Source organism: Eschrichtius robustus, chromosome 1 (genome assembly GCF_028021215.1).
Source record: "Eschrichtius robustus isolate mEscRob2 chromosome 1, mEscRob2.pri, whole genome shotgun sequence".
In the NCBI taxonomy this organism is placed as follows: domain Eukaryota; kingdom Metazoa; phylum Chordata; class Mammalia; order Artiodactyla; family Eschrichtiidae; genus Eschrichtius; species Eschrichtius robustus.
Genome location: NC_090824.1, coordinates 149467605 through 149489581, shown reverse-complemented (window position 1 = coordinate 149489581; position 21977 = coordinate 149467605). Strand labels below are relative to the sequence as shown.

Below are 21977 nucleotides of genomic sequence, written 5' to 3'. Positions count from 1 at the left end.
GATGCTTATATTTAACATTTTAACACAAATTAACAACATTTTGTTAAATACATCTTAGGAGGGGGGGAAGGTGCTGGTTAGAAAGAGGGAAGGGCAAAATCTGTGGTCCCTGTGGGTCCTGAGGCCACAGCAAGGGAGGAGGGAGCACTTCCCGCTCCCAGCAGCCCTTGCAGTGCACTGTGCGCCAGGAGCTATGCGGGCTTCAAGCTAACAGCCATGCTGACCATTGGGAATGAGGTGCCTGTTGGCCCCAAGGCTGTTCTTCAAACCGTCTGTCTCTTTGCCTTTGGTGGCTTCTTCCTTCTCCTCCTCCTCTTCCTCAACCTCTTCTTCTTCATATTCATCCTCATCATCACTTCTCACATCCTGGATATTCTAGACAAAAGAAACAATGGGCTGTGAGTGACAACCTTCCAGAAAGACTCTTGAGTGAATAAGCAAACAAATGGGCCCAGTTTAGAGATATGGCTCCCTTCAGAGAAAACACAATATTCAAACAACCAAACATTCACCAACATAGAACATATCATGGATCAAAAAATAAACCTTAACAAACTTAAAGAATCAAAATTATGCAAAGTATGTTTCATGTCCTAATGGAATTAAGCTAGAAATTAATTTAAAAAATAATGGGAAAATTTCAGAACACTTGGAAATTAAACAACACCCTTATAAATAATCAGTGGATCAAAAGAGTAAGTCTCAAAGGATATTAGAAAACATTTTGAATTAAGATAAAAACACAACATATCAAATTTTCTTCAGTGTAGTTAAAACGGTGCTTAAAAGGAAATGTATACCATTAAATGTTTATATTAGAAAAGAAGAAAAGTCTGTAATAATATGAGCTTCCAACTTACGAAACTAGGAAAAAGAAAAAAAGAAAGAAAAGCAAAATAAGCCCAAAATGAGCAAAAGGAAGGAAATAACAGAAATGAGAAATTAATGAAATTGAAAACAGAGGTAACCTGAGTAGTCTTAAAACTATGAAAAAAATTAAATATGTAGTTTAAAATCTTCTGAAAAAGAATATCAGGCACAAATGGTTTCACTGGCAAATTCCATGAAATGTATAAAGAAGAAATAACACCAAATCTCCACAATCTCTTCCAGAAAAAAGAAGAGGGATCACATCCCAATTTATTTTATGAGGCCAGAATTACCCTGATACCAAAACCAGACAGACAGTATAAGAAAATACAGCTACAGACCAATATCTTTAATGAACATAGACATTAAAATCCTTAATAAAATATTCCAAATCAAAACCAGCAATGTATAAAAAAATATATACTATGATAAAGTGGGGTTTGTCCCAGTAGTGCAAAGCTGGTTCAATATTTGGAAATCAATGAATGTAATCCATCATATTAATAATCTAAAGAAGGGAAAAAATGATTATATCAATTGATGCAGAAAAATCATATGACAAAATTCAACATCCATTCATGATAAAATAAAATTTAAAAACTTCTCTGCAAAGAAGGAATAGAAGCTAACATCATACTTAATGGTGAATAACTGAATGCTTTCCCCCTAAGATTAGGAATAAGGCAAGGATGTCCACTTTCACCATTGCTATTCACATTGTATTGGAAATCCTAGTCAATGAAATAAGGCAAGAAAAAGAAATAAAAGTCATACAAATTGGGAAGAAAGAAATAAAAGTGTCTCTATTATTTATGTACAAAATCCCAAAGAATCAACCAAAAAACTCCTAGAATTAATATATGAGTTTAGCACTAAGGCTGCAGGATAAAAGGTCAACACATAAAATCTCTCTCTCTCTCTCTTTGTCTCTGTCTCTTTCTTTCTCTCTCTGTCTCTGTCTCTGTCTCTTTCTCTCTCTCTCTCTCTCTCACACACACACACACACACACACACACACGCACACACACACACACACAATCTTGATTTCTAGACACTAATGTAGTAGGCTAAAAAATGTCCTCAAAAATATTAGGTCCTAATCCTGGAATCTGTGAATGTTACCTTACATGGTAAAGTTTTTTGCAGATATGATTAAATTAAGGATTTTGAGATGAGAGATTATCACAGATTATCCAGGTGGACACTAAATGCCATCACACATGTCTTTATAAGAGAGGCAGAGGGGATTCGAAACAGAGGAAAGGCAATATGAAGACAGAGGTAGAGATTGAAGTGATGTAGCTACAAGCCAAGGAATGCTGGCAGCCACCAGAAGTTGGAAGAGGCAAAGAACAGATTCTCCGCTGTGTGTGAAGGGAACACAGATCTGCCACACTTTGATTTCTTCTCAAAACTGATTATAGACTTCTGACCTCCAGAACTGTAAGAGAGTAAATTTCTGTTTTTTTAAGCCACCAAGTTTGTAGTAATTTGTTATGGCAGCCATAGTAAACTAACATGACTAGCAATGTCCAACTAAAACAGAAATTTAAAAGTCAGTAACATTTACAATAGTTTCAAAAAATAAAACACTTAGGTACAAATGTAACAAAGCATGTATAGGATCTGCATGTAAAACCTACAAAACTCTGAAGAAAGAAATCAAAGATCTAAATAACTAAAGAGACATACTATGTTCATGGCTTGGAAGTTTCAATACAGTAAAAATGTTAATTATCCCCATATTGATCTACAGATTCCACCTAATACCAATTAAAATCTTAGCAAGATTTCTTATAGATATAGACAAGCTGATTCTAAAATTTATATGGAGAGGCAAAGGAACTAGAATAGCTAAAGCAATTATGAAAAAGAAGAATAAAATTGGAAAATTCGAACTACCCAATTTTAAGACTTTACTATAAAGTTATAGTAATCAAGAATGGATGGTATTAGCAAAGGGGTAAACAAATAGATCAATGGAACAGAATAGAGAATCTAGAAATACACCCACACAAATACTGCCAATTGAGTTTTGACAAAGGTGCAAAAGCAATTTAATGGAGAAAGGATAGTCTTTTCAACAAATGGTGCTGGAGCAAGGAGAAATCCATAGGCAAAAAAGTAAATTTTAACCTTACACATATGTTAACACAAAATGAATTGTAGATCTAAATGTAAAATATAAAACTATAAAACTTTTAGAAGAAAACCTACGACCTCGGGTTGAGTAACGAGTTCTTAGACATGACACAAAAAGCATACTCCATAAAAAAATGATAAACCGTACTGCATCAAAATTAAAAACTTTTGCTCTATGAAAGATACTATTTAGAGAATACAAAGACAGGTTGCAAACTGGGAGATAGTAATTACAAATCCCATATCTAACTTGTATGGATAATAAAGAATTCTCAAAACTCAACAATAAGAAAAAACATTTAAAAAAATGGGAAAATATATAAAAATACACACTTCTAGGAGGATATAGGATGTCAAATAAACATATGAAAAGATGTTCAACATCATTAGCCATTAGGAAAATGCAAATTAAAATCATGATTAGATAAAACTATCATAAGAATAGCTAAAATTAAAAATCCTGAGACTACCAAGGATGCAGAGTAACTGCAAGGAATTCTTATACATTGCTGATGGAAATGCAAAATGGTATAGACACCTTGGAAACAGTTTTTACTTATAAAGGCAAACATACATATACTGTATGTCTCAGCATTCCTACCCCTGAGTATCTACCCTAGAGAAATGAACATTTATATTCACAGAAAAACAAATGTTTATAAAAGCTCTATTCATAATTGCCCAAAATTGTAAGCAACCCAAATGTTCTTCAACAAGTAAATGAATGGTACGTCCATACAATGGAATACTACTTACCAATAAATAGGTACAAACTACTGACATTTATAAGAAGTTGGATGAATCTCAAAAGCATTATGTTAAGTGAAAAAAGTTTGTTTCAAAAGGTTACCTACCCTTCCAACAAACAAAAGTCCAAGACCAGACGGCTTCACAGGTGAATTCTATCAAACATTTAGAGAAGATCTAACACCCATCCCTCTCAAACTATTCCAAAAAATTGCAGAAGAAGGAACACTCCCAGACTCATACTATGAGGCCACCATCACCCGGATACGAAAACCAGACAAAGATATCACAAAAAAAGAAAATTACAGACCAATATCACTGATGAATATAGATGCAAAATTCCTCAACAAAATACTAGCAAACAGAATCCAACAACATATTAAAAGGATCATACACCATGATCAAGTGGGATTTATCCCAGGGATGCAAGGAATCTTCAATATATGCAGATCAATCAATGTGATGCACCATATTAACAAATTGAAGAATAAAAACCATATGATCATCTCAATAGATGCAGAAAAAGCTTTTGACAAAATCCAACACCCATTTATAATAAAAACTCTCCAGAAAGTGGGCATAGAGGGAACCTACCTCAACATAATAAAGGCCATATATGACAAACCCACAGCAAACATCATTCTCAATGGTGAAAAACTGAAAGCATTTCCTCTAAGATCAGGAACAAAACAAGGATGTCCGCTCTCACCGCTATTATTCAACATAGTATTGGAAGTCCTAGCCATGGCAATCAGAGAAGAAAAAGAAATAAAAGGAATACAAATTGGAAAAGAAGAAGTAAAACTGTCACGTTTACAGATGACATGATACTCTACATAGAAAATCCTAAAGATGCCACCAGAAAACTACTAGAGCTAATCAATGAATTTGGTAAAGTTGCAGGATACAAAATTAATGCACAGAAATCTCTTGCATTCCTATACACTAAGAACGAAAGGTAAGAAAGAGAAATTAAGGAAACAATCCCATTCACCATTGCAACAAAAAGAATAAAATACCTAGGAATAAACCTACTTAAGGAGGTAAAAGACCTGTACTCAGAAAACTATAAGACACTGATGAAATAAATCAAAGATGACACAAACTGATGGAGAGATATACCATGTTCTTGGATTGGAAGAATCAATATTGTGAAAATGACTATACTACCCAAAGCAATCTACAGATTCAGTGCAATCCCTATCAAATTACCAGTGACATTTTTCACAGAACTAGAACAAAAAAATCTTAAAAATCTGTATGGAGACACAAAAGACCCTGAATAGACAAAGCAATCTTGAGGAAAAAAAAAAAAATGGGGCTGGAGGAATCAGGCTCCCTGACTTCAGACTGTACTACAGGGCTACAGTAATCAAGACAGTATGATACTGGCACAAAAACAGAAATATAGATCAATGGAACAGGATAGATAGCCCAGAGATAAACCCATGCACCTATGATCAACTAATCTATGACAAAGGAGGCAAGGATATACAATGGAGAAAAGACAGTCTCTTCAATAAGTGGTGCTGGGCAAACTGGACAGCTACACGTAAAAGACTGAAATTAGAATACTCCCTAACACCATACACAAAAATAAACTCCAAATGGATTAAAGACCTAAATGTAAGACCAGACACTATAAAACTCTTAGAGGAAAACATAGGAAGAACACTCTATGACATAAATCACAGCAAGATCTTTTTTGACCCATCTTGTAGAGTAATAGAAATAAAAACAAAAATAAACAAATGGGACCCAAGGAAACTTAAAAGCTTTTGCACAGCAAAGGAAACCATAAACAAGATGAAGACAACCCTCAGAATGGGAGAAAACATTTGCAAATGAATCAATGGACAAAGAATTAATCTCCAAAATATACAAACAGCTCATGCAGCTCAATATCAAAAAAAAAAAAACAAAAAAAACCCCAAAAACCAACCCAATCAAAGAATGGGTGGAAGACCTAAATAGACATTTCTCCAGAGAAGACATACAGATGGCCAAGAGGCACATGAAAAGATTCTCAACATCACTAATTATTAGAGAAATGCAAATCAAAACTACAAGGAGGTTCACCTCACACCGGTCAGAAAGGGGGGTGGGATGAATTGGGAGATTGGGATTGACATATATACACTAATATGCATAAAATAGATAACTAAAGAGAACCTGTTGTATAACATGGGGAACTCTGCATCACTTCCACTGTACAGTAGAAACTAACACAACACTGTAAAACAACTATTACCCCCCCCCAAAAAAACTAACACAACATTGTAAAACAATTATACCTACCAAAAGACCTACTGATGTAGTTTTCATGACATTCTTAAAAAGACTGAACTGTAGGGATGGTGAACAGATAAGTGGCTGCCAAGAGCTGGGGTGGAGGAAGGAGTTATTGGGGTGACAGAATTATTCTGTATCCAGATTATAGTGATGGCTACACAAATCTACACTTGTGTTAAAATTCACAGAACTGTACACCAACAGGAAGAAATAAATTTCACTGATGATAAGTTTAAAAATAAAACTTAAATGTATTTCTTTTTAGAACGCAAACACTACAGTTTTCCCAACAAACATCTGCTAAGTAAAGTATTGCTCATGTGGGCATTTTGGTTGTCAGGATATTTTTATTGTTGGGAATAGGATGTTTCCTATTTTCTTTATGCAGGAATTCCTTCAAGGACAGTTCTTAATTAAGAGTAATATGTTTCTCCTCTTCTTTACAGTGTTCTGAAAGGAATTTTGTGAGGAAAACTCCTAGAAGAATAACACTGTCCCAAAGAACGCAGATGGAATTGCTACAGATCAGACTTCATTGCAAAAGATAATGATGGTGTGAACTATTAAAACAATACCAAGAACTCAAGCTCTCTGCAAGGCCAGTGTTGGACCTGACCCCTGACCCTCTAAGCCAATTCAGAAACATCTCTATTAAACCCAGCCTAGAAAAGAAAAAAAAATATGGACGGTGGAGGCTGTTTCCTCACACATCATTTTTCAAGATGACATCCATAACCATAAGAGTTTTCCCTTTTGTGACCTGAAGACTAAAACTGACCACCTCCAGAGATTCTTGGGGTATATGTAACCAAATACTTCCTTGCGTACAAGCTTCATGCAAACACGGCTTAAACAACAACAACATCAACAACAACGTACACACATTCTGCTGTCTTAATCACACAAATATAACTTCATAGGCTCTTTTCTGTACATTCCGCTCTTTTCACAACAACACAGAAAGGGTCCCAAAATAAACAAGGCTCACTGTAAACACTGAGGAATAAACTTGGCATCTCATCAGTTAAGATGCAACAGAGAAACGCAGCCTCTCCATGATTTGCTGGGAGCCAGGATCAGAGTGCTCCCCCTGTAGACGGAGTCTTTCAGGGAAGGGCCATGCTTGGCTGATGTTTGCTTTCATGGATCGTGCCTCTTGGCTCTCCTTTTCTTTCCTCAAAAGATTTTTGTAGGGAACAAGGGGAAATCTGAATCAGAACAAAGAAACTAATTTCTCCCCAGAAAGGCATACTAGCGTCTTCCCACCCCTTTCTCCAGGACTTGAATAGCTGCTTTAGCTGAGAAATAAATTCATCCTGGAGGATGCTCCCCATAGCTTGAAGCCACATCCTCCAGCACCCTCACCTCTGAGAAGAGGGCCTGGACCATATTCAGGCTTTTAGAAATGTATGACATCCTCACAGTCACAAAGGTTGGGGAGCACTGCTGACATTTAATGAGCATTGGCTAGGGATGCCACACACCTTACAATGTGCATGACACCCAAATGTCCTGCCAGACCTGCATTTGTAATTATCCAAGCCTAGAATCTAATTCCATTGTACATTCAAGCACAGGAATTCTTGCATGGTTTTAATATATTCTCAATTTTTCAGGACTGCAACTATGTACATAAATCCAAGGAAGACTATACTTCATTTTGTTCAGAACTGCACAATTTCAGAAAGCCATGTCACTGATGGCAACCCTACCAGTGGCATTTGAGGCTGTGTCAGTCTGCATTTGCAGCTGCCCCACTCATGCTGAGTCTCCATATAAGCAAGCACAGCATCTGCCAACTTCATTACATTCTCTAGGGCAGTCATGTACACGTTACACACGAAATGCATATTTTATCAGAAATGTCCTTCATCTTATTTCTTTTTTATTACGTTGTGGCATTATATTGCTTTTTGAAATTATGCTTTTAGGTGAGTGATATTACCTAGGAATTTAATTTCAGGCTAGTGAAGAGGGTGTGGGTCCAACAGGATGGAGAACCACTGCCCTTGATGATGAATCAAGCTCAGAAAGGATTTCCTGGTAGTTAAGAGTTTGTTCGATAGATGTATAGGTGGTTGCACATTATAAAAACTTGAATAATGTAAATTGGAAATTGAATGGTATTCAAAAATATTAATAAAACCTCACATTATATTCAATTTCATCTTGTATATGCTATCTGTAATATAACAATAACAGCAATGACACCCTTAAAGGGCTTTTTTTCCACTGTCCTGAAAATCCTCTGTGCTCTTCCTGTTCATCCCTCCCTCCCTCCCAAGCCCTGGCATTCACTGACCTTTTTATTGTCATCATAGTTTTGTCTTTTCCAGAATGTCTTGTAGTTGGAATCATAGAGTATTTAGCTTTTAAGATTAGCTTCTTTCACTTAGTAATAAGCATGTAGGGTTCCTCCATGGTTTTTTGTGGTTTAATAGCTCATTTTTTTTTTATTGCTGAAGAATATTCCATTGTTTGGATGTGTGTACCACAGGTATGCATCTACTGACCTATTGGAGGACACCTTGGTTGCTTCCAAGACTTGGCAATTATAAATGAAGGCACTATCCACGTTATAAAAGTCCATGTGCCAGGCACTGAACTAAGCAGTTAGTATGAACAGTACCATTTCCTCCTCACAGCAACCCTAGGACATAGGACCTATTCTATTTACTTTAAAGGAGAGGAAAATGAGGCTTAGAGGAGTTAAGTAACTTTTTCAAGGCCACACAGCTACGAGAGGCAGACAGGGTGAAAACCCTGATCAAAACTTAGACACCTTGAAACACAGTGCTCTACAAACCCCTGCTGGAATACTTGGAGAGACAGGGCACCCAGGGGGTGAGACAAACACTGGCATGCTTTATGCTATTCTATTTCATTTTTAAAATGAGGTACAAAACTGATTTGGCAACCTATAAATGATCTGCAACCTACAGTTTGAAAAACACTGGCTAAGGTGTGCTAGAAAAAATGAGGCTTTGCTAATCAGCTGAAATCAGAAAAGTTTAAGATATAAACCACAATCCGTATTCTGCAAAGTACATGTTCACAATGGTAAATCTTTTCCAGTAATTACAATACTTAATAGAAATCAAAAACAAGTCAACCTTGCTCTAGGGGGACAAAATCTAAATACCTGCTAAAGGTCAAGCCACAGTGTTTTCTAGAACTCTACCTGTCTGCTTTGATGGGATGTCAAGACTCTGCTTGCACCAGTAGAAGTGAGTCTCTCTCTTGGAATCAGCCAGCTTCTTTTCTTGTATTGCCCTTCCCTTTGCTTTTTCTCTGCACACCAGCACCCCTTACTTTCCTACTTCTTAGTTGTCCCTGGGCTTGTAGAACTGGTCTCATGCAACTTGTTGGCCCTGAACCGTCCCACAAATCATTAAGGGCCCAAGAAAATCCATGCAAAAAAGAAGGATCTAAACCCTTCTTTGAAGAGTGAAGGGTGGGTCTGGGCTTCAGCAGCCAAGGGCTGCAGCCACCAGGTGCACAGTTCTCACACGTGCCAAGCATATCGCAGCACACATGCTTCCTGTTACCTGCCCACCGGCTGCCCTTGGGTTAGCAGTGCCATTACAGACAGCATATTACTATTCTGATAACTTTAGATAACTTTCTTTATGGACTTAGCAAAGATATCTAATATTCAACTGGACATTTTCCAGAAATGACCTGGGTCCTCTAGAATACATTACTGGCAATATTATTCATTCCACAAATGGAAATGCATGAATATAATTTCTGCAGTGTCTTTTAAAAGTACCTCCTTCCTCTCCCCAGCAACTCCCTTCAGTTACACAAAATGATGGTGATGGGAATGAAGAACAAGTTACTTACGGAAGAGAGACCTTGTTACTGGTCTTAACAAGGGCTTTGGAACCCCCACATCACTAATGGTACCAGTACTGGCAAATGTCATCAGCCTGGCACTCCAGGAGGGCAGGGAAGACACACATTCAGAGGATGGGGTTGAAGTCACAGTCACTATGAAGGAAGGCGAGCAATCAGTCTGAAAGCACCCCATACGCTAGGAGAAACAGAAACCCTGAAACTGGGACCAAAATGATCTTCCCCAGATTAAAGTCGGTTGAAGCCAACATTCTTCTTTGAAGGGCATGTTCCAGGAGCAGGGGCACAGAGCTTAACTGAACCACATTCAAAGACTCATTCACCCAAGCACGGGAGTATCTTAAAGCAATGGACACACTTCCAACTTCTCCTATTGACCCTTTTCTTTTTGGTGGGGGGCTTGTGAAAAAATGCTTGAACCTGTAATATCACACAGTAATTCGCTTTGGCTGGTGTCAAATCTCTCAGACACAGAATACAGGACGAAGGCCACTGTCCCGGCTCCCTGCAGTCATGAGTGCAAGTCAAAGCAGTACCGAAAACATGCCCTAAAACCGCTTACGCATGGTTCCAAAATTTTGTGACTGGTCTGTATGCATAGAATGCCTCCTCTTGAATTTCAGAACCGGACTCAAAGGTTGCTTTTTAAACTGTCCCAACTCACTGGTGTAAAATATATTCTACTTTCCACTGATGGTTTTTATTTTCATTACACATGCTGCTATCAATGTACCTAATTTCCTTAAGAAATTATTTCACTTTGCTAAGGCTTACAGGCTTTAAAAAATGAGCTTCTAAGAGAAAAAGTAAGTTTTAGGGATAGATGGACTCTAGAGAGTATCTGGTCGGGCAGATTCATTTTCCAGAAGAGATAAAAACTACAGGACTTGAACCCACTCAGCTCAGTGACTCAGCTTGGTGGAGAAGAGCTCAGATTACACTATGTGGCTCTTGATAAAAATGCATGGATTTCTTTCATATTCTCTATATTACCTAAAAGTAAATTTAAAATAAACTTAAAAGGCTCTGTGGTAATCACCAACTTGTGATGTAGAAAATGATTTGATTTCATGAATGTACTTTGCTTTGGGAATTAAAACCATTAAAATTAGTGTATTTTCTACACTTTTTGCATCCTTTAGACGCAGCTTTAGATTCAACAGCCGGCAAATTCCACAACTTTAACTGGGCAAAGATATACAAAACCATTTTGAAAAAAAATCATTAGGATTTAGGTAAGCAACACTTAGGAAATAACCATGGAAAGACAGAAGATTAAGTATTGAATATATAGCCCAGAAAAATGTGTATTAACAACAAAATGTTAAAGTTTGTTTCAAATATTAGCATCCAACAAAGAATTCATATGCACCATTAAGAAGGAAAAAAATCCAATGTGACAGAAAAGCAGACAAAGGATATAAACAGATGATTCACAGAAGAGACAACTATTGACTAATAAACTATACAAAATGCTCAAGCTTAGTAATGCAAATTAAAATGAGATAAAATCTCTTATTCATCAAACTGGTAAATATTAAAATGTCTGATGGTGCCGAAAGTTGGTGAGGATGTGGGACAAGAGAGACTCTCATATACTTTGACAAATTGTTTGGCAGCATCTGGTAAACTTGACTGAGGAATTCTACTTACAGAGAAACTCCCATATGTGCCACCAGGAGACATATATAAAGATGTAAACAGGAGGATACATAGACTGTGGACTATTCTGTGATGGATACTATACAGGAGGTAAGTGCACTGGTCCACAGTAATATTTGTCAATGTGAATAACGTCATAATGAGTGAAGAGAACAAGTTGTACAATTATATAAACTAAATCATACCATTTATGTAAAGTTTAAAAACAAAAAAGCAATGCTTTAATTGTGGCTATATCCAAACATAATAAGCATATAAAAGCATGGGTGGAAGGACATCAGCTTCCCCTCTGCAGAGGGAGGGAGAGAGGATGGGGTGGAATATACCGGAATGTGCCATCTTCCTCCTCTAGTTTCTCTTAGGTGATGTCATCCAGCACTCAGCAAGCACTCAGTGCATATTTGATGAGCAAGTGAATGAATGAATCTAATACCACAAGATGGGACTCTTAAATCCCATCTGAATGCAGGTGATCCCAAATTTGTATCCCAGCGTGGACCTTTCTTCCAGGCTTCAGACCATCTCCTCTCAGCTGCCTAAGGCCTTGTCAGACTCGAAGCTCCGTTTACACCACCTTCTCTGGCCTTCGTATTTCAGCACTTGGCACTACCATCCACACAGCTGCTCCAGGCGAAACTGCCAGGTAATCTTCAGTCCTGACCTTTATGGGAGACCTTGTTTCCCAGTTTATCGCATTCAGAGGGACTCTTTGACACAGATCCCTGAGCTCTTGTCTTAGTGGTTTCCAAGTTACATCTAATATCTGTGGTCACATCCAGACTCTGAGCTGAACTGTTCTGTTGGCGAGTCCCTGCCTAGGACCTCAGAGTCTGAGGGCACGGCAGTCAGCTGAGCTGGGCAGCACAGCTGGCCCTCTGAGATGCAGCCACACAGGTTTGGGTCCTGAAAGACCCCTGCTGACCTACAGTGCCCTGCAGTACTGCCTTGCAAGACTTGTGATGGCCACTGCAGACAGCTCCTGCCGGACAGTGCTGCTTCCACAGCTCAGAGGAGCCAGACTACTGTTGTTGGCAAGATTTCTGAATAAGGAAAATTAAAAAATATCTTGCCTGCCTCTCTCTAGGGATAGAGAAATATGATTTGCTTTTAGACAACTCCAATCCACCAGCCAGCTTTCAAAAGGAAATACATAACTGGCTCATAGCTGAGCAGTCGTAGTATAGTGGGGCTTTTCTACACCAGTGTTTCCCAACTGATGTGCCAGGAAAGGGTTAAAAGATATGCTGAGATACTGATTCTCTCAGGCCTTGGGACAACTAGCAGAGCCCCAGTCTCCTCCTGCTTTGGGTAGTCCTGTCAGTTTCCCACAGTGTGCTGTACAAATATCAACTTCTTCGGTGCCTGAGGTGAGGAAGCTGGGAAGCAGTGTCCTAGACTGACTACAGAGCTGAATGCAATGTTTCCTTAAGCAGCAACCTTAGAAGACTTCCTCATAAATGCAGAGGCTTGAACTAAAGATGAGAAGCCTTGCAGCCCCTGGGAGAGAAAGGTGTGCATGCAGGGCAGGAGGTGAGAACTGGCTGCCTCCAAGACATGAACGGTTCTGCTGGCTTAGACCCAACATTCAGCGAGGTTAAAGAGGTAAAAAGTAAGGAGACAGAACTGGTCACTAAGTGAATTAGAATGAATGAGGAACGAGTGTTCGGCACAGTCCACACTGCCTCACCCGCAATGCCCTTTCCAACCCACACTGTACAAAGCCATGCAGGAACAGAAAGGTGTAGTGCCATCAAAGTCATAATTTTCTCTCAGTTACACCTGAACAATTAGCTACAGTCTCATTCTCTCAATCCATCAGAACTTTCCAAATGCAGGTGTCTTATTTCTAAAGGAAATGGCTGGCAACCATTTGTGATTATCACTTGAATAATTTTAAATTGCCAACACCTGAAGAAATGCTAAACAGATAATTATGGAGAGCTTGGCTCCTCAAGAAATAGTGTGTTTGGCTGTTCTTGCATAAACCTAACTTCTCTCTGTATAGGATGACACTGTCAGGTGGGAAAACAAGGAATAATTTGGGATCAACACCAACCACAAAGTGAAATCAACCAAAAGAGAGAGGAGTTTACTCATTTATTCCAGGGATCTCAGCCAGTTTATTCTGTGGGGACTGTTCTGCCCTTTGCAGAAGGGTTAGTAGTAAGTATTCCTGGTCTCTGTGCACTAGATGCCAGTTGTGACCACCAAAACTGTCTCCAGAGATTACCAAATTTCCCAGGGGGCAAAGTGGGGAGCAAAACCACCCCAGGTGAGAACCACTGATTCAAAAAATATTTCTTGAGCCCCTGTGCATTGTGTAAGACTTTGGGGATATAATGGTTTCTGTCTTCAAATAACTTACACTCTATTGAAAGAGCCAAACCCCAAGGTATCAAACACATAACAATATGCAACCACACATTTGTAAGTGTTAGGAAGCAGAGAATACCACGATATGTAAATTGGGGATCTCACTTAGATGGGAAGGAAGGAAGGCCTTGCTAAGGAAATGGAACCCAAAGGTTGTAATCTGAAGGTTAAGGAGGAGTGGTCAGGGAAGATGGGGTAGGCATTTCAAGAAGAAGACACAGGATGTACAAAGGCCCTGAGATGAATGGCATGCTCAGGGATCAGAAAGGCCAGTGCAGCTAAAACATGGTAAGAAAGATGGAGCATGACCTAAGATGAGGTCGGGGAGTAAGCATGGACCAGATTACAGATTTAATAGATCATGGTAAAAAGTTCCAAGTTACTTCTAAGTCCAAATGGAAGCCACTGTGTAGCACTGTTTGAAGTATTGGGAATATATGTGACCAAAAAAAGACAAGGTGCCTATCCTCAGAAATCTTCTGCTTTCTGTGGACACTGGTTTATATATAACAGTGTTCTCTGTTGCTGTATGGAAACAGTTGGAAAGAATCCAGGGTGGTCAAAGGTGGAGCACTTAGGAGGTTGTGGTCATAGACCAGGAGAGAAATGCCAGTGGCTTGGATTGGAGTGGTAGCATTTGAGATGTAGAGGGGCAATTACATAAGAAAGAATGGTGCCCAAAGGCCTCCAGGTTTGGAGGGACTTTTAAGCTCATCTAATCTAATTTCTACTTGATGCTGATATGCCTTTCTTAACAACCAGAGCAAAAGATGTACATTCTCCTGCTTGTACATTTCCAGTAATTCATTACCTGCTTCTTTTTTCATATGGTGCTAAAATCTGCCTCCTTATCCAAAAGGGGTCTGTGTACTTCCTTCAAATGCTGAAGTTAACCTCTCTTCAAGCTAAATATTCTTATTTTCTTCAGTTTATACTCATATAACATGGCACCAAAACCCTTCACTATCCTGCGTATCTTATGAGAACATATTCCCATCCACAGCCACTGCCCTACACTGGATTATGTGTGTAACACAACCAGCATCACTCAATTAATACACAACTTACCACTTTCATATCCACCAAAAAAAAAAGTGAGTACAATAAATTTAAAGTCAAGCCCTGATGATGTCTATGCTTTTAGTTTTATTTTTTGTGCAATTTTTCTTATATTTTTAGATTCCAGAATATATATACTTTTATGAATTAATCATGATTTGCCTATTAGTGCAAGTAAGTAGCTGGCCCTGGTCTGCAGTCCTCAAAAATTATTGCAAGGATTACCAAACAAAATAAACTTTGACAATGAGAAAAAATATGCTAATAGGATAAAATTACGAATAATCTCTGCCACAGCACTTCCATACACTCTGGGAATGACATCTGCAACCATGGCTTCAATAAAATTGCAGAGCTGTGCTTTTGAAATGCCTTAACTAAACTCTGTGCTCGGGAATCTGTGGCTTTACAGTAATGTCAAAAGCCCAGGAGGTCGTGAATGACTCATAATGTCCCACTGCTTTTTGAATGGCTCCACATCTAAATCCATAGTTGGCAATGAAACAAAGCACAATATAATAAGCACTTTATGCTGTTTTGAAAGAAAATTTTAGCTTTAACTGTATGAAAAAGAAAGTGCATTCAGTCAGAGTTTAATTTTCTGAACTACTGTCAAAATACATTCCTTTTTGTTATATTAGTTCTTATTATCCAAGTTGACAAGGTCACAGAAAAAACCAGTTTTCCCCTTTTTTTCTCCTCAAAGGAGCTGCATTAAATTTAAATTGGATTCTTTGAAACTTGGCTACACATGGACATTTCCTATCAGTTATCTGTAATATGAAATTTCTAGACCAGTGCTTCTCAAACTTTAATGTGCATATGAATCACCTAAGTTTCTTGACAAAATACAGATTCTCATTCAGAAAGTATCTAGTGGGGCCTGAAAGGCTGCATGTCACACCAGCTCTGGTGATGCCTCAGCTGACAGTCAGGTACCACACTGCAGTTAGCAGGTGGGTGCTTAGGCCACAGACCGTCTCTAGATTGCTGTTCTCTGTAGAAAGAAGCTGAAGCAGAGGGTTGCCTAAGGTTCTTTCACATTTTAAAATCCCATGATTGCAAACAATTTTGACTTCCTTGACTCTGTATGTGATGAGTCTTTTTAGTCCAGAAAGGCAATATAAAATTACCAGTATGTCTCACTTTATGTAATGACTCATGTCTTTAATTCTCCAGTGAAACGTACTATTTAGAGAATTCTGGTTTTCTACAAAGTAAAGAATCTCAAAGTGCTTGGTGCCTGTTTCAACAGTCTGACTTTTTATTTATAAGGATTTTTCAGCATAGAACCCCTATGTAACATGAAGTCTACTGCTCTTGTTAAAATTTGCAAGATGGGAGTATTTGCTGAGGTCGTGTCAGCAAACTCTACAGATGTGGGGAAGAGTGCAGCCATCTCTGCTTTTTAGAAAGCAGACCCAGCAATCGGAGGGATGTCCATGGACACTTGTGCAGAGTGGAGAGGACATATACACACACGCACACACACAGCTGGGTTTCTCCACTTGATCTAGTGGCTCTCAAACTGAGAGCCAGAGTAGAATCACTTATGTTGGGGGAAGAAGAGGACTGTCAAAAACCCCAGTGTCTGGGTCTAGTCCCCGTAGATTCTGATTTAATTGGTCTGAATTAGAACCTGGCTGTGAGTATTTTTTTTAAGGCTCTACAGGTCATTCTAGTGAAGCTATAGTTAACATAGCCAGTATGTAATGAGCTGAACTGAAACGAAAGTGGAAATCCTGGGGGATCTTCTTTTGGGTGTGAGATCCAGAATAATACCTTATTCTTCATTAGTCTTAAATATGATTACAATCCTCTCCTGATTAAAATATATATCAAGCCAAAAAATGACTCTTTTTCATGAACTAGATTATATGGAATAATCCTGAATTCCTTTAGTAGGCCTTTTAGACAAAAGGTCTTCTGAAACGTTTAAGCACCCATCACCAAATGTCATGCTTTCCGATTCTTAAACAAAAGGCTCAAATGATAAGCTGGTCAAGCGAAATGAAGTTTAACAAGAAGGAATATAACTTCCACAAAAGTCACAATCATCAACATACAATCCTGAGCAGAAATGTGGCTTGGCTGATGTGAAAAAACTTAGAGGTTTTAATCAATTTCAAGCTCATTATGAATTAACAACCTAATGTGAACTACCAGCAACTCAAAGCAAAACTAGGATGCATTGATGGCAGCATAGTTTTCACAGAAATAGACATCAGAACTGCTTGACTTTGTATTAGTCAGACCATATCTAGGAATTGGTGCTGATTTAAAGGAGAATCTGGATAAAAAAGAAAAAATTTACAAATTCCAGTTAGCTCCCACAGCCCTCTAGTTTGTGGCTGGGAAAGGGCGGGGAAGAGGAGGTTAGAAAAACAAGCAGCCTGGGAGTACAGGACTTAGAAGAAGCACAGACAAAATCACCCCCAGAAACAGAAAGTAAAGCCATAAATGACCTGGAAGTTCACAGCCCTTGCTAAAGAGAAGGGGCCCCAAGGTGTACAAGATACAAGTGTCAGCCTCGGAGAAGCAGAGCTTGTGGGGGAGAACCAGGTATACAGAGAAGAGTGGTACCTGGAGATGAGCAGTGAAGGGAAAGAAGGAAATAGGATTAGAAAAGTAAGGCACCTGCAGAAAAGAAAGGAAAACAAGACAAAGAATTGGCTTAAAAAAAAAAAAAATCCCGAGAATAGTATCTTCCTCCCTTGCTCACAAACTGGAAAGTTTTCTTGAGTGGAAAGAAAGGGTAGTAGGTACAGCCAGCATGTTACAATTGAATACACCACCAGGGACCCCGTGAGAACAAATCACACATGAGAACATATCCTGCCACCTGTCCCATATGCAGTGGTTGAGAAGCAGAATTGCTAGTCTAGAGCTAGGAGCTGTAACACCCAATGTAGTAGCCACCCATTCACCACGTGTGCCTTCTGAAATGTGGTCGGTCCAAATTGAGAGATGCTGTAAGTGTAAAATATATACTGAATTTCAAGGACTTAGTATGGAAAAAAAGGATGAAAAATATCTCATTAATGATTTGTTTGTACTGATTGCTGAATCACTATATTAGCTTTAAATAATGATTATAATCCTTCCCTGATTAAAACACATTCCAGACAAAATATACATCAGGCAAAATTGAAATGATAATATTTTGTTTGTATTGTGTTAAATAGAATATATTATTAAATTACTTTCACTTGTTTCTTATTATTTTTAAAATAACACTACTAGATAACCTAACATTATGTATGTGTGTGGCTCACATTATATTTTAATTGGACAGCATTGACCTAGAGAGAAAAATCAGGAAGAAAGAAGGAATCACCAAACAGTTGTACTTGTTTGAAAAATAAAACAGGACATCTCAGGAAGCATATTAAGTATTGTTATTTAGAAAATAAAATACTGTGACTTCTGCTTTTGGCTATTATGGAAAAATAGGGAATACATTATTCTATCATGTTAAACAAACAGAAAACTGGATAAAATATATGAAACAATAATTTTTAGACACTGTTGAATAAGCTGCTTGGGACTGTGATTCCTAAGAAAAGGAAAATGAAGAAGGGAAGCCCTTCAACTGCCCCAGTTACTGCCTGGAGGAAGCTTCTAAGCTGAAGCACAGCAAAGACCCCAAACAGAGCCCAGTGGTGCCAGTGAGTTGAGGAAATAGAGAGTTACCCAAAGCCAAGGAAGCTAGAATTTATGGGGCAGAATGCTGGTAAAAAAGGAGTTACACAGAGAGTGAGCTCCAGAGATCTGCAGTGGGGTCCCCTTCAATCTTTGGCTGAGTACTGATCTGTGCATGTATATGAGGAAACTACTGGAGGCCAGGCCAAGAACTACCAGAAAGGAGTTGGCAAAACAACCCCTGGAACCCACATTGGCTTGGCCATTTGTTGTCTTCTCACCAGCCAGAGTGGAAAGAACTCTTAGTACATGGGCAGCAAAGAGAATACTATGAAGAACTCCACTTAATAGCCATAGACTAAAGGCTATTCTACTCTCATTTTCAGAAAGCTTAAAAGCAGGCTTTGAAAGGATCAAACTTATTACAAGTAACTTAACTTCATACAAAACCAAAATACACTAGTTCTACTACATAACAAAAAAGCACTATTTGAAAGAATACAACAATATCCAGCATCTAACATAGTAAATTCAAAATGTCTGGCATCCAATCAAAAATTACCAGGTTTCGGGCTTCCCTTGTGGCGCAGTGGTTGAGAATCTGCCTGCCAATGCAGGGGACACAGGTTCGAGCCCTGGTCTGGGAAGATCCCACATGCCACGGAGCAACTGGGCCCGTGAGCCACAATTACTGAGCCTGCGCGTCTGGAGCCTGTGTTCTGCAACAAGAGAGGCTGCGATAGTGAGAGGCCCGCGCACCGCGATGAAGAGTGGTCCCCACTTGCCACAACTAGAGAAAGCCCTCGCACAGAAACGAAGACCCAACACAGCCATAAATAAAAAAAAAAAAAAAAAAAAAAAATTACCAGGTTTGCAAAGTAGCTGGAAAATGTCACATAACTCAGAGAAAACTCAATTAATAGAAACAGACCCAGAACTGTCAGAGATGACAGAATTAGCAAACAAAGATGCTAACATAATTATTATAAGTATGCTCCAGGGACTTCCCTGGTGGTGCAGTGGTTAAGAATCCACCTTCCAATGCAGGCGACACAGGTTCGATCTCTGGTCCAGGAAGATCCCACATGCTGCAGAGCAACTAAGCCTGTGAGCCACAACTACTGAGCCTGCACTCTAGAGCCTGCGAGCCACAACTACTGAAGCCCACACACCTAGAGTCCGTGCTCCACAACAGGAGGGGTCACTGCAATGAAAACTCATGCACCAAAACGAAGAGTAGCCCCCACTCACCACAGCTGGAGAAGGCCGGCGCACAGTGGCAAAGATCCAGCACAGCCATAAATAAATAAATAAATAAGCCCCATATATTCAAGGAGGTAGAGAAAAACATGAATATAATGAAAGAAATGGAAGATATAAAAAAGACCAAATGTAATTTATAGAGATGAAAAATACAATATCTGAAATATTAAAACACACTAGATAGGCTTAACTGTGGATTAGACACAGTAAAAGAAAAGATAAAAAAATTGAAGATGTACCAACAGAAAATATTCAAAATGAAACTGATCAGAAATAAAAAGACTGAAAATGAATAGAACATCAATGATTTGTGGGCCAGTAAAGTGGTAATTGAAGTCCTAGAAGAAGACAGAGAAGAAAAGACAGAAGAAATTTTGAAAATTTTGTTGAAATCTGAATTTGATGAAAATTATAAACCCCACAGATTCAAGAAGCTCAACAAACCCCAAGTATAAAAGCACACCAAGACATGTCATAATCACTGAAAATTAGTATTAAAGAGAAAATCAAAAGCAGCCAGAAGAAGACACATTATTTAGAGTAACAAAAATAATAAGACAGCAACTTCTCACCAGAAAGACAAGGCAGCAGCATCTCCAAAGTAGTGAAAGAAAAGGGAAAAAAGAAAAAGAAAAGGAAAAATTAAACACTTTTTCAGACAAACAAAAGCTGAGATAATTAATCACAAGCAAACCTGCACTACAAGAAATGAGTGTCTTCGTGGGGAAAAAAGAACAGAAACAGGATGATACCAGATGGATACTTACATTTACACAAAGGAATGAAGAGAGCCAGAAATGATATACATGTAGGGAAATATAAAAGACATTAAAAAATTTTTAATTTTTAAAATAATTAATTGTTTAAAGCAAAAAAGCAATATAATATGGAATTTATAATATATAATTAATATTTATGTATACTTATATAAACATTACATATTATATATAATTAAATGCGTGACAACAATAGCACAAAGGACAGGAGTGAGTAAGTAAATAAGTAGGGCAATGAAAGCCTTTGAAACTTCTATAAACAATACTGTTTCTGTGCTTGAGGAAGAAAACATGATTTACTTTACAGAAAGGGGAAAAGGATATATGTGCAGATAGGTGGTGATTCCCAATCATGGAGATTTTTACCTGGGAACATCTGGCAACATCTGGAGACATTTTTGGTTGTCATAACTGTAGGTGTGAGCGCTACTAGCATCTGCTGAGTAGAGGCCAGGGATGCTGCTAAACATCCTACAGTGCACAGGACGCCCCCTACAACAAATAATTATCTGGCCCAGGATGTCTCTAGTGCCACTCACTGCTGAGAAGCCCTGAGCCAGAGACAGACCTGCTGATTTCAAGGATGCCTCTGGAACACATATTCCTCATAGGGAAGAGAGGCAGTCAGCACTGCCGGGGCCTGTGTGAAGACTGGGAGCCAGGAGGGCCGCCTTCTCCACTGGTGATGAGAGCAAGCAGATGAGGCACCAAATCTGCCACCTCCAGCACCTGCTTCCCCACAGCTTTCTGAAACCTCTTGGAAAGGCCTGGCCTGACCCCAAACCCCTTCACAGGGCAGTGACCACCTACTCACCTTTTCCCACTCCAGAAACCTGCAAGTGGCAGGTCTTCTCACCAAGCACCTCAGCAAAGTGTTTCAATGCCTCAGTGGGTGGGCTAGTGTTCAGTAACCTATTCTCCGCAGCTCAAAAAGGATATAGAGCATGAGAGAGATGAGTGTCTTGGGAGTGAGGGGGGAACAGGAAAATACAACTGGGATTGAGACTGACTCGGAAACCATTGAATGTTTAGTTCCATGATTATGACACTACCACATACTTCTCCACACCTCACAGTTTAGAGAGTAATTTCATTTACATCATAGCATTTTATCCTTGTCACAACCCTGTAAGGAAGGTAAGGCAGTTATCAACTCGAATTACAGAACAGAGGGTGGAGACTCAAATCAAGATGGCAGAGTGGGAGGATGCAAAACTTGCCTCCCCCCATGAACACATTGAAAATATACCTACATGTGGAAAAATTCTCACTGAAAACTAACTGAAAACTGGC

General features: G+C 38.8%; 1 protein-coding gene across 1 annotated transcript in view; it reads right to left on the bottom strand.

Moving 5' to 3' along the window:
* Positions 1–207: 207 nt before the first annotated feature.
* CERS3 (ceramide synthase 3) overlaps positions 208–21977 on the bottom strand; it is a 106588-nt gene continuing 84818 nt past the window's right edge. The window contains exon 11 of the mRNA XM_068537482.1: positions 208–375. Coding sequence (XP_068393583.1) covers positions 208–375 — 168 coding nt within the window. The remainder of the gene's footprint in view (positions 376–21977) is intronic.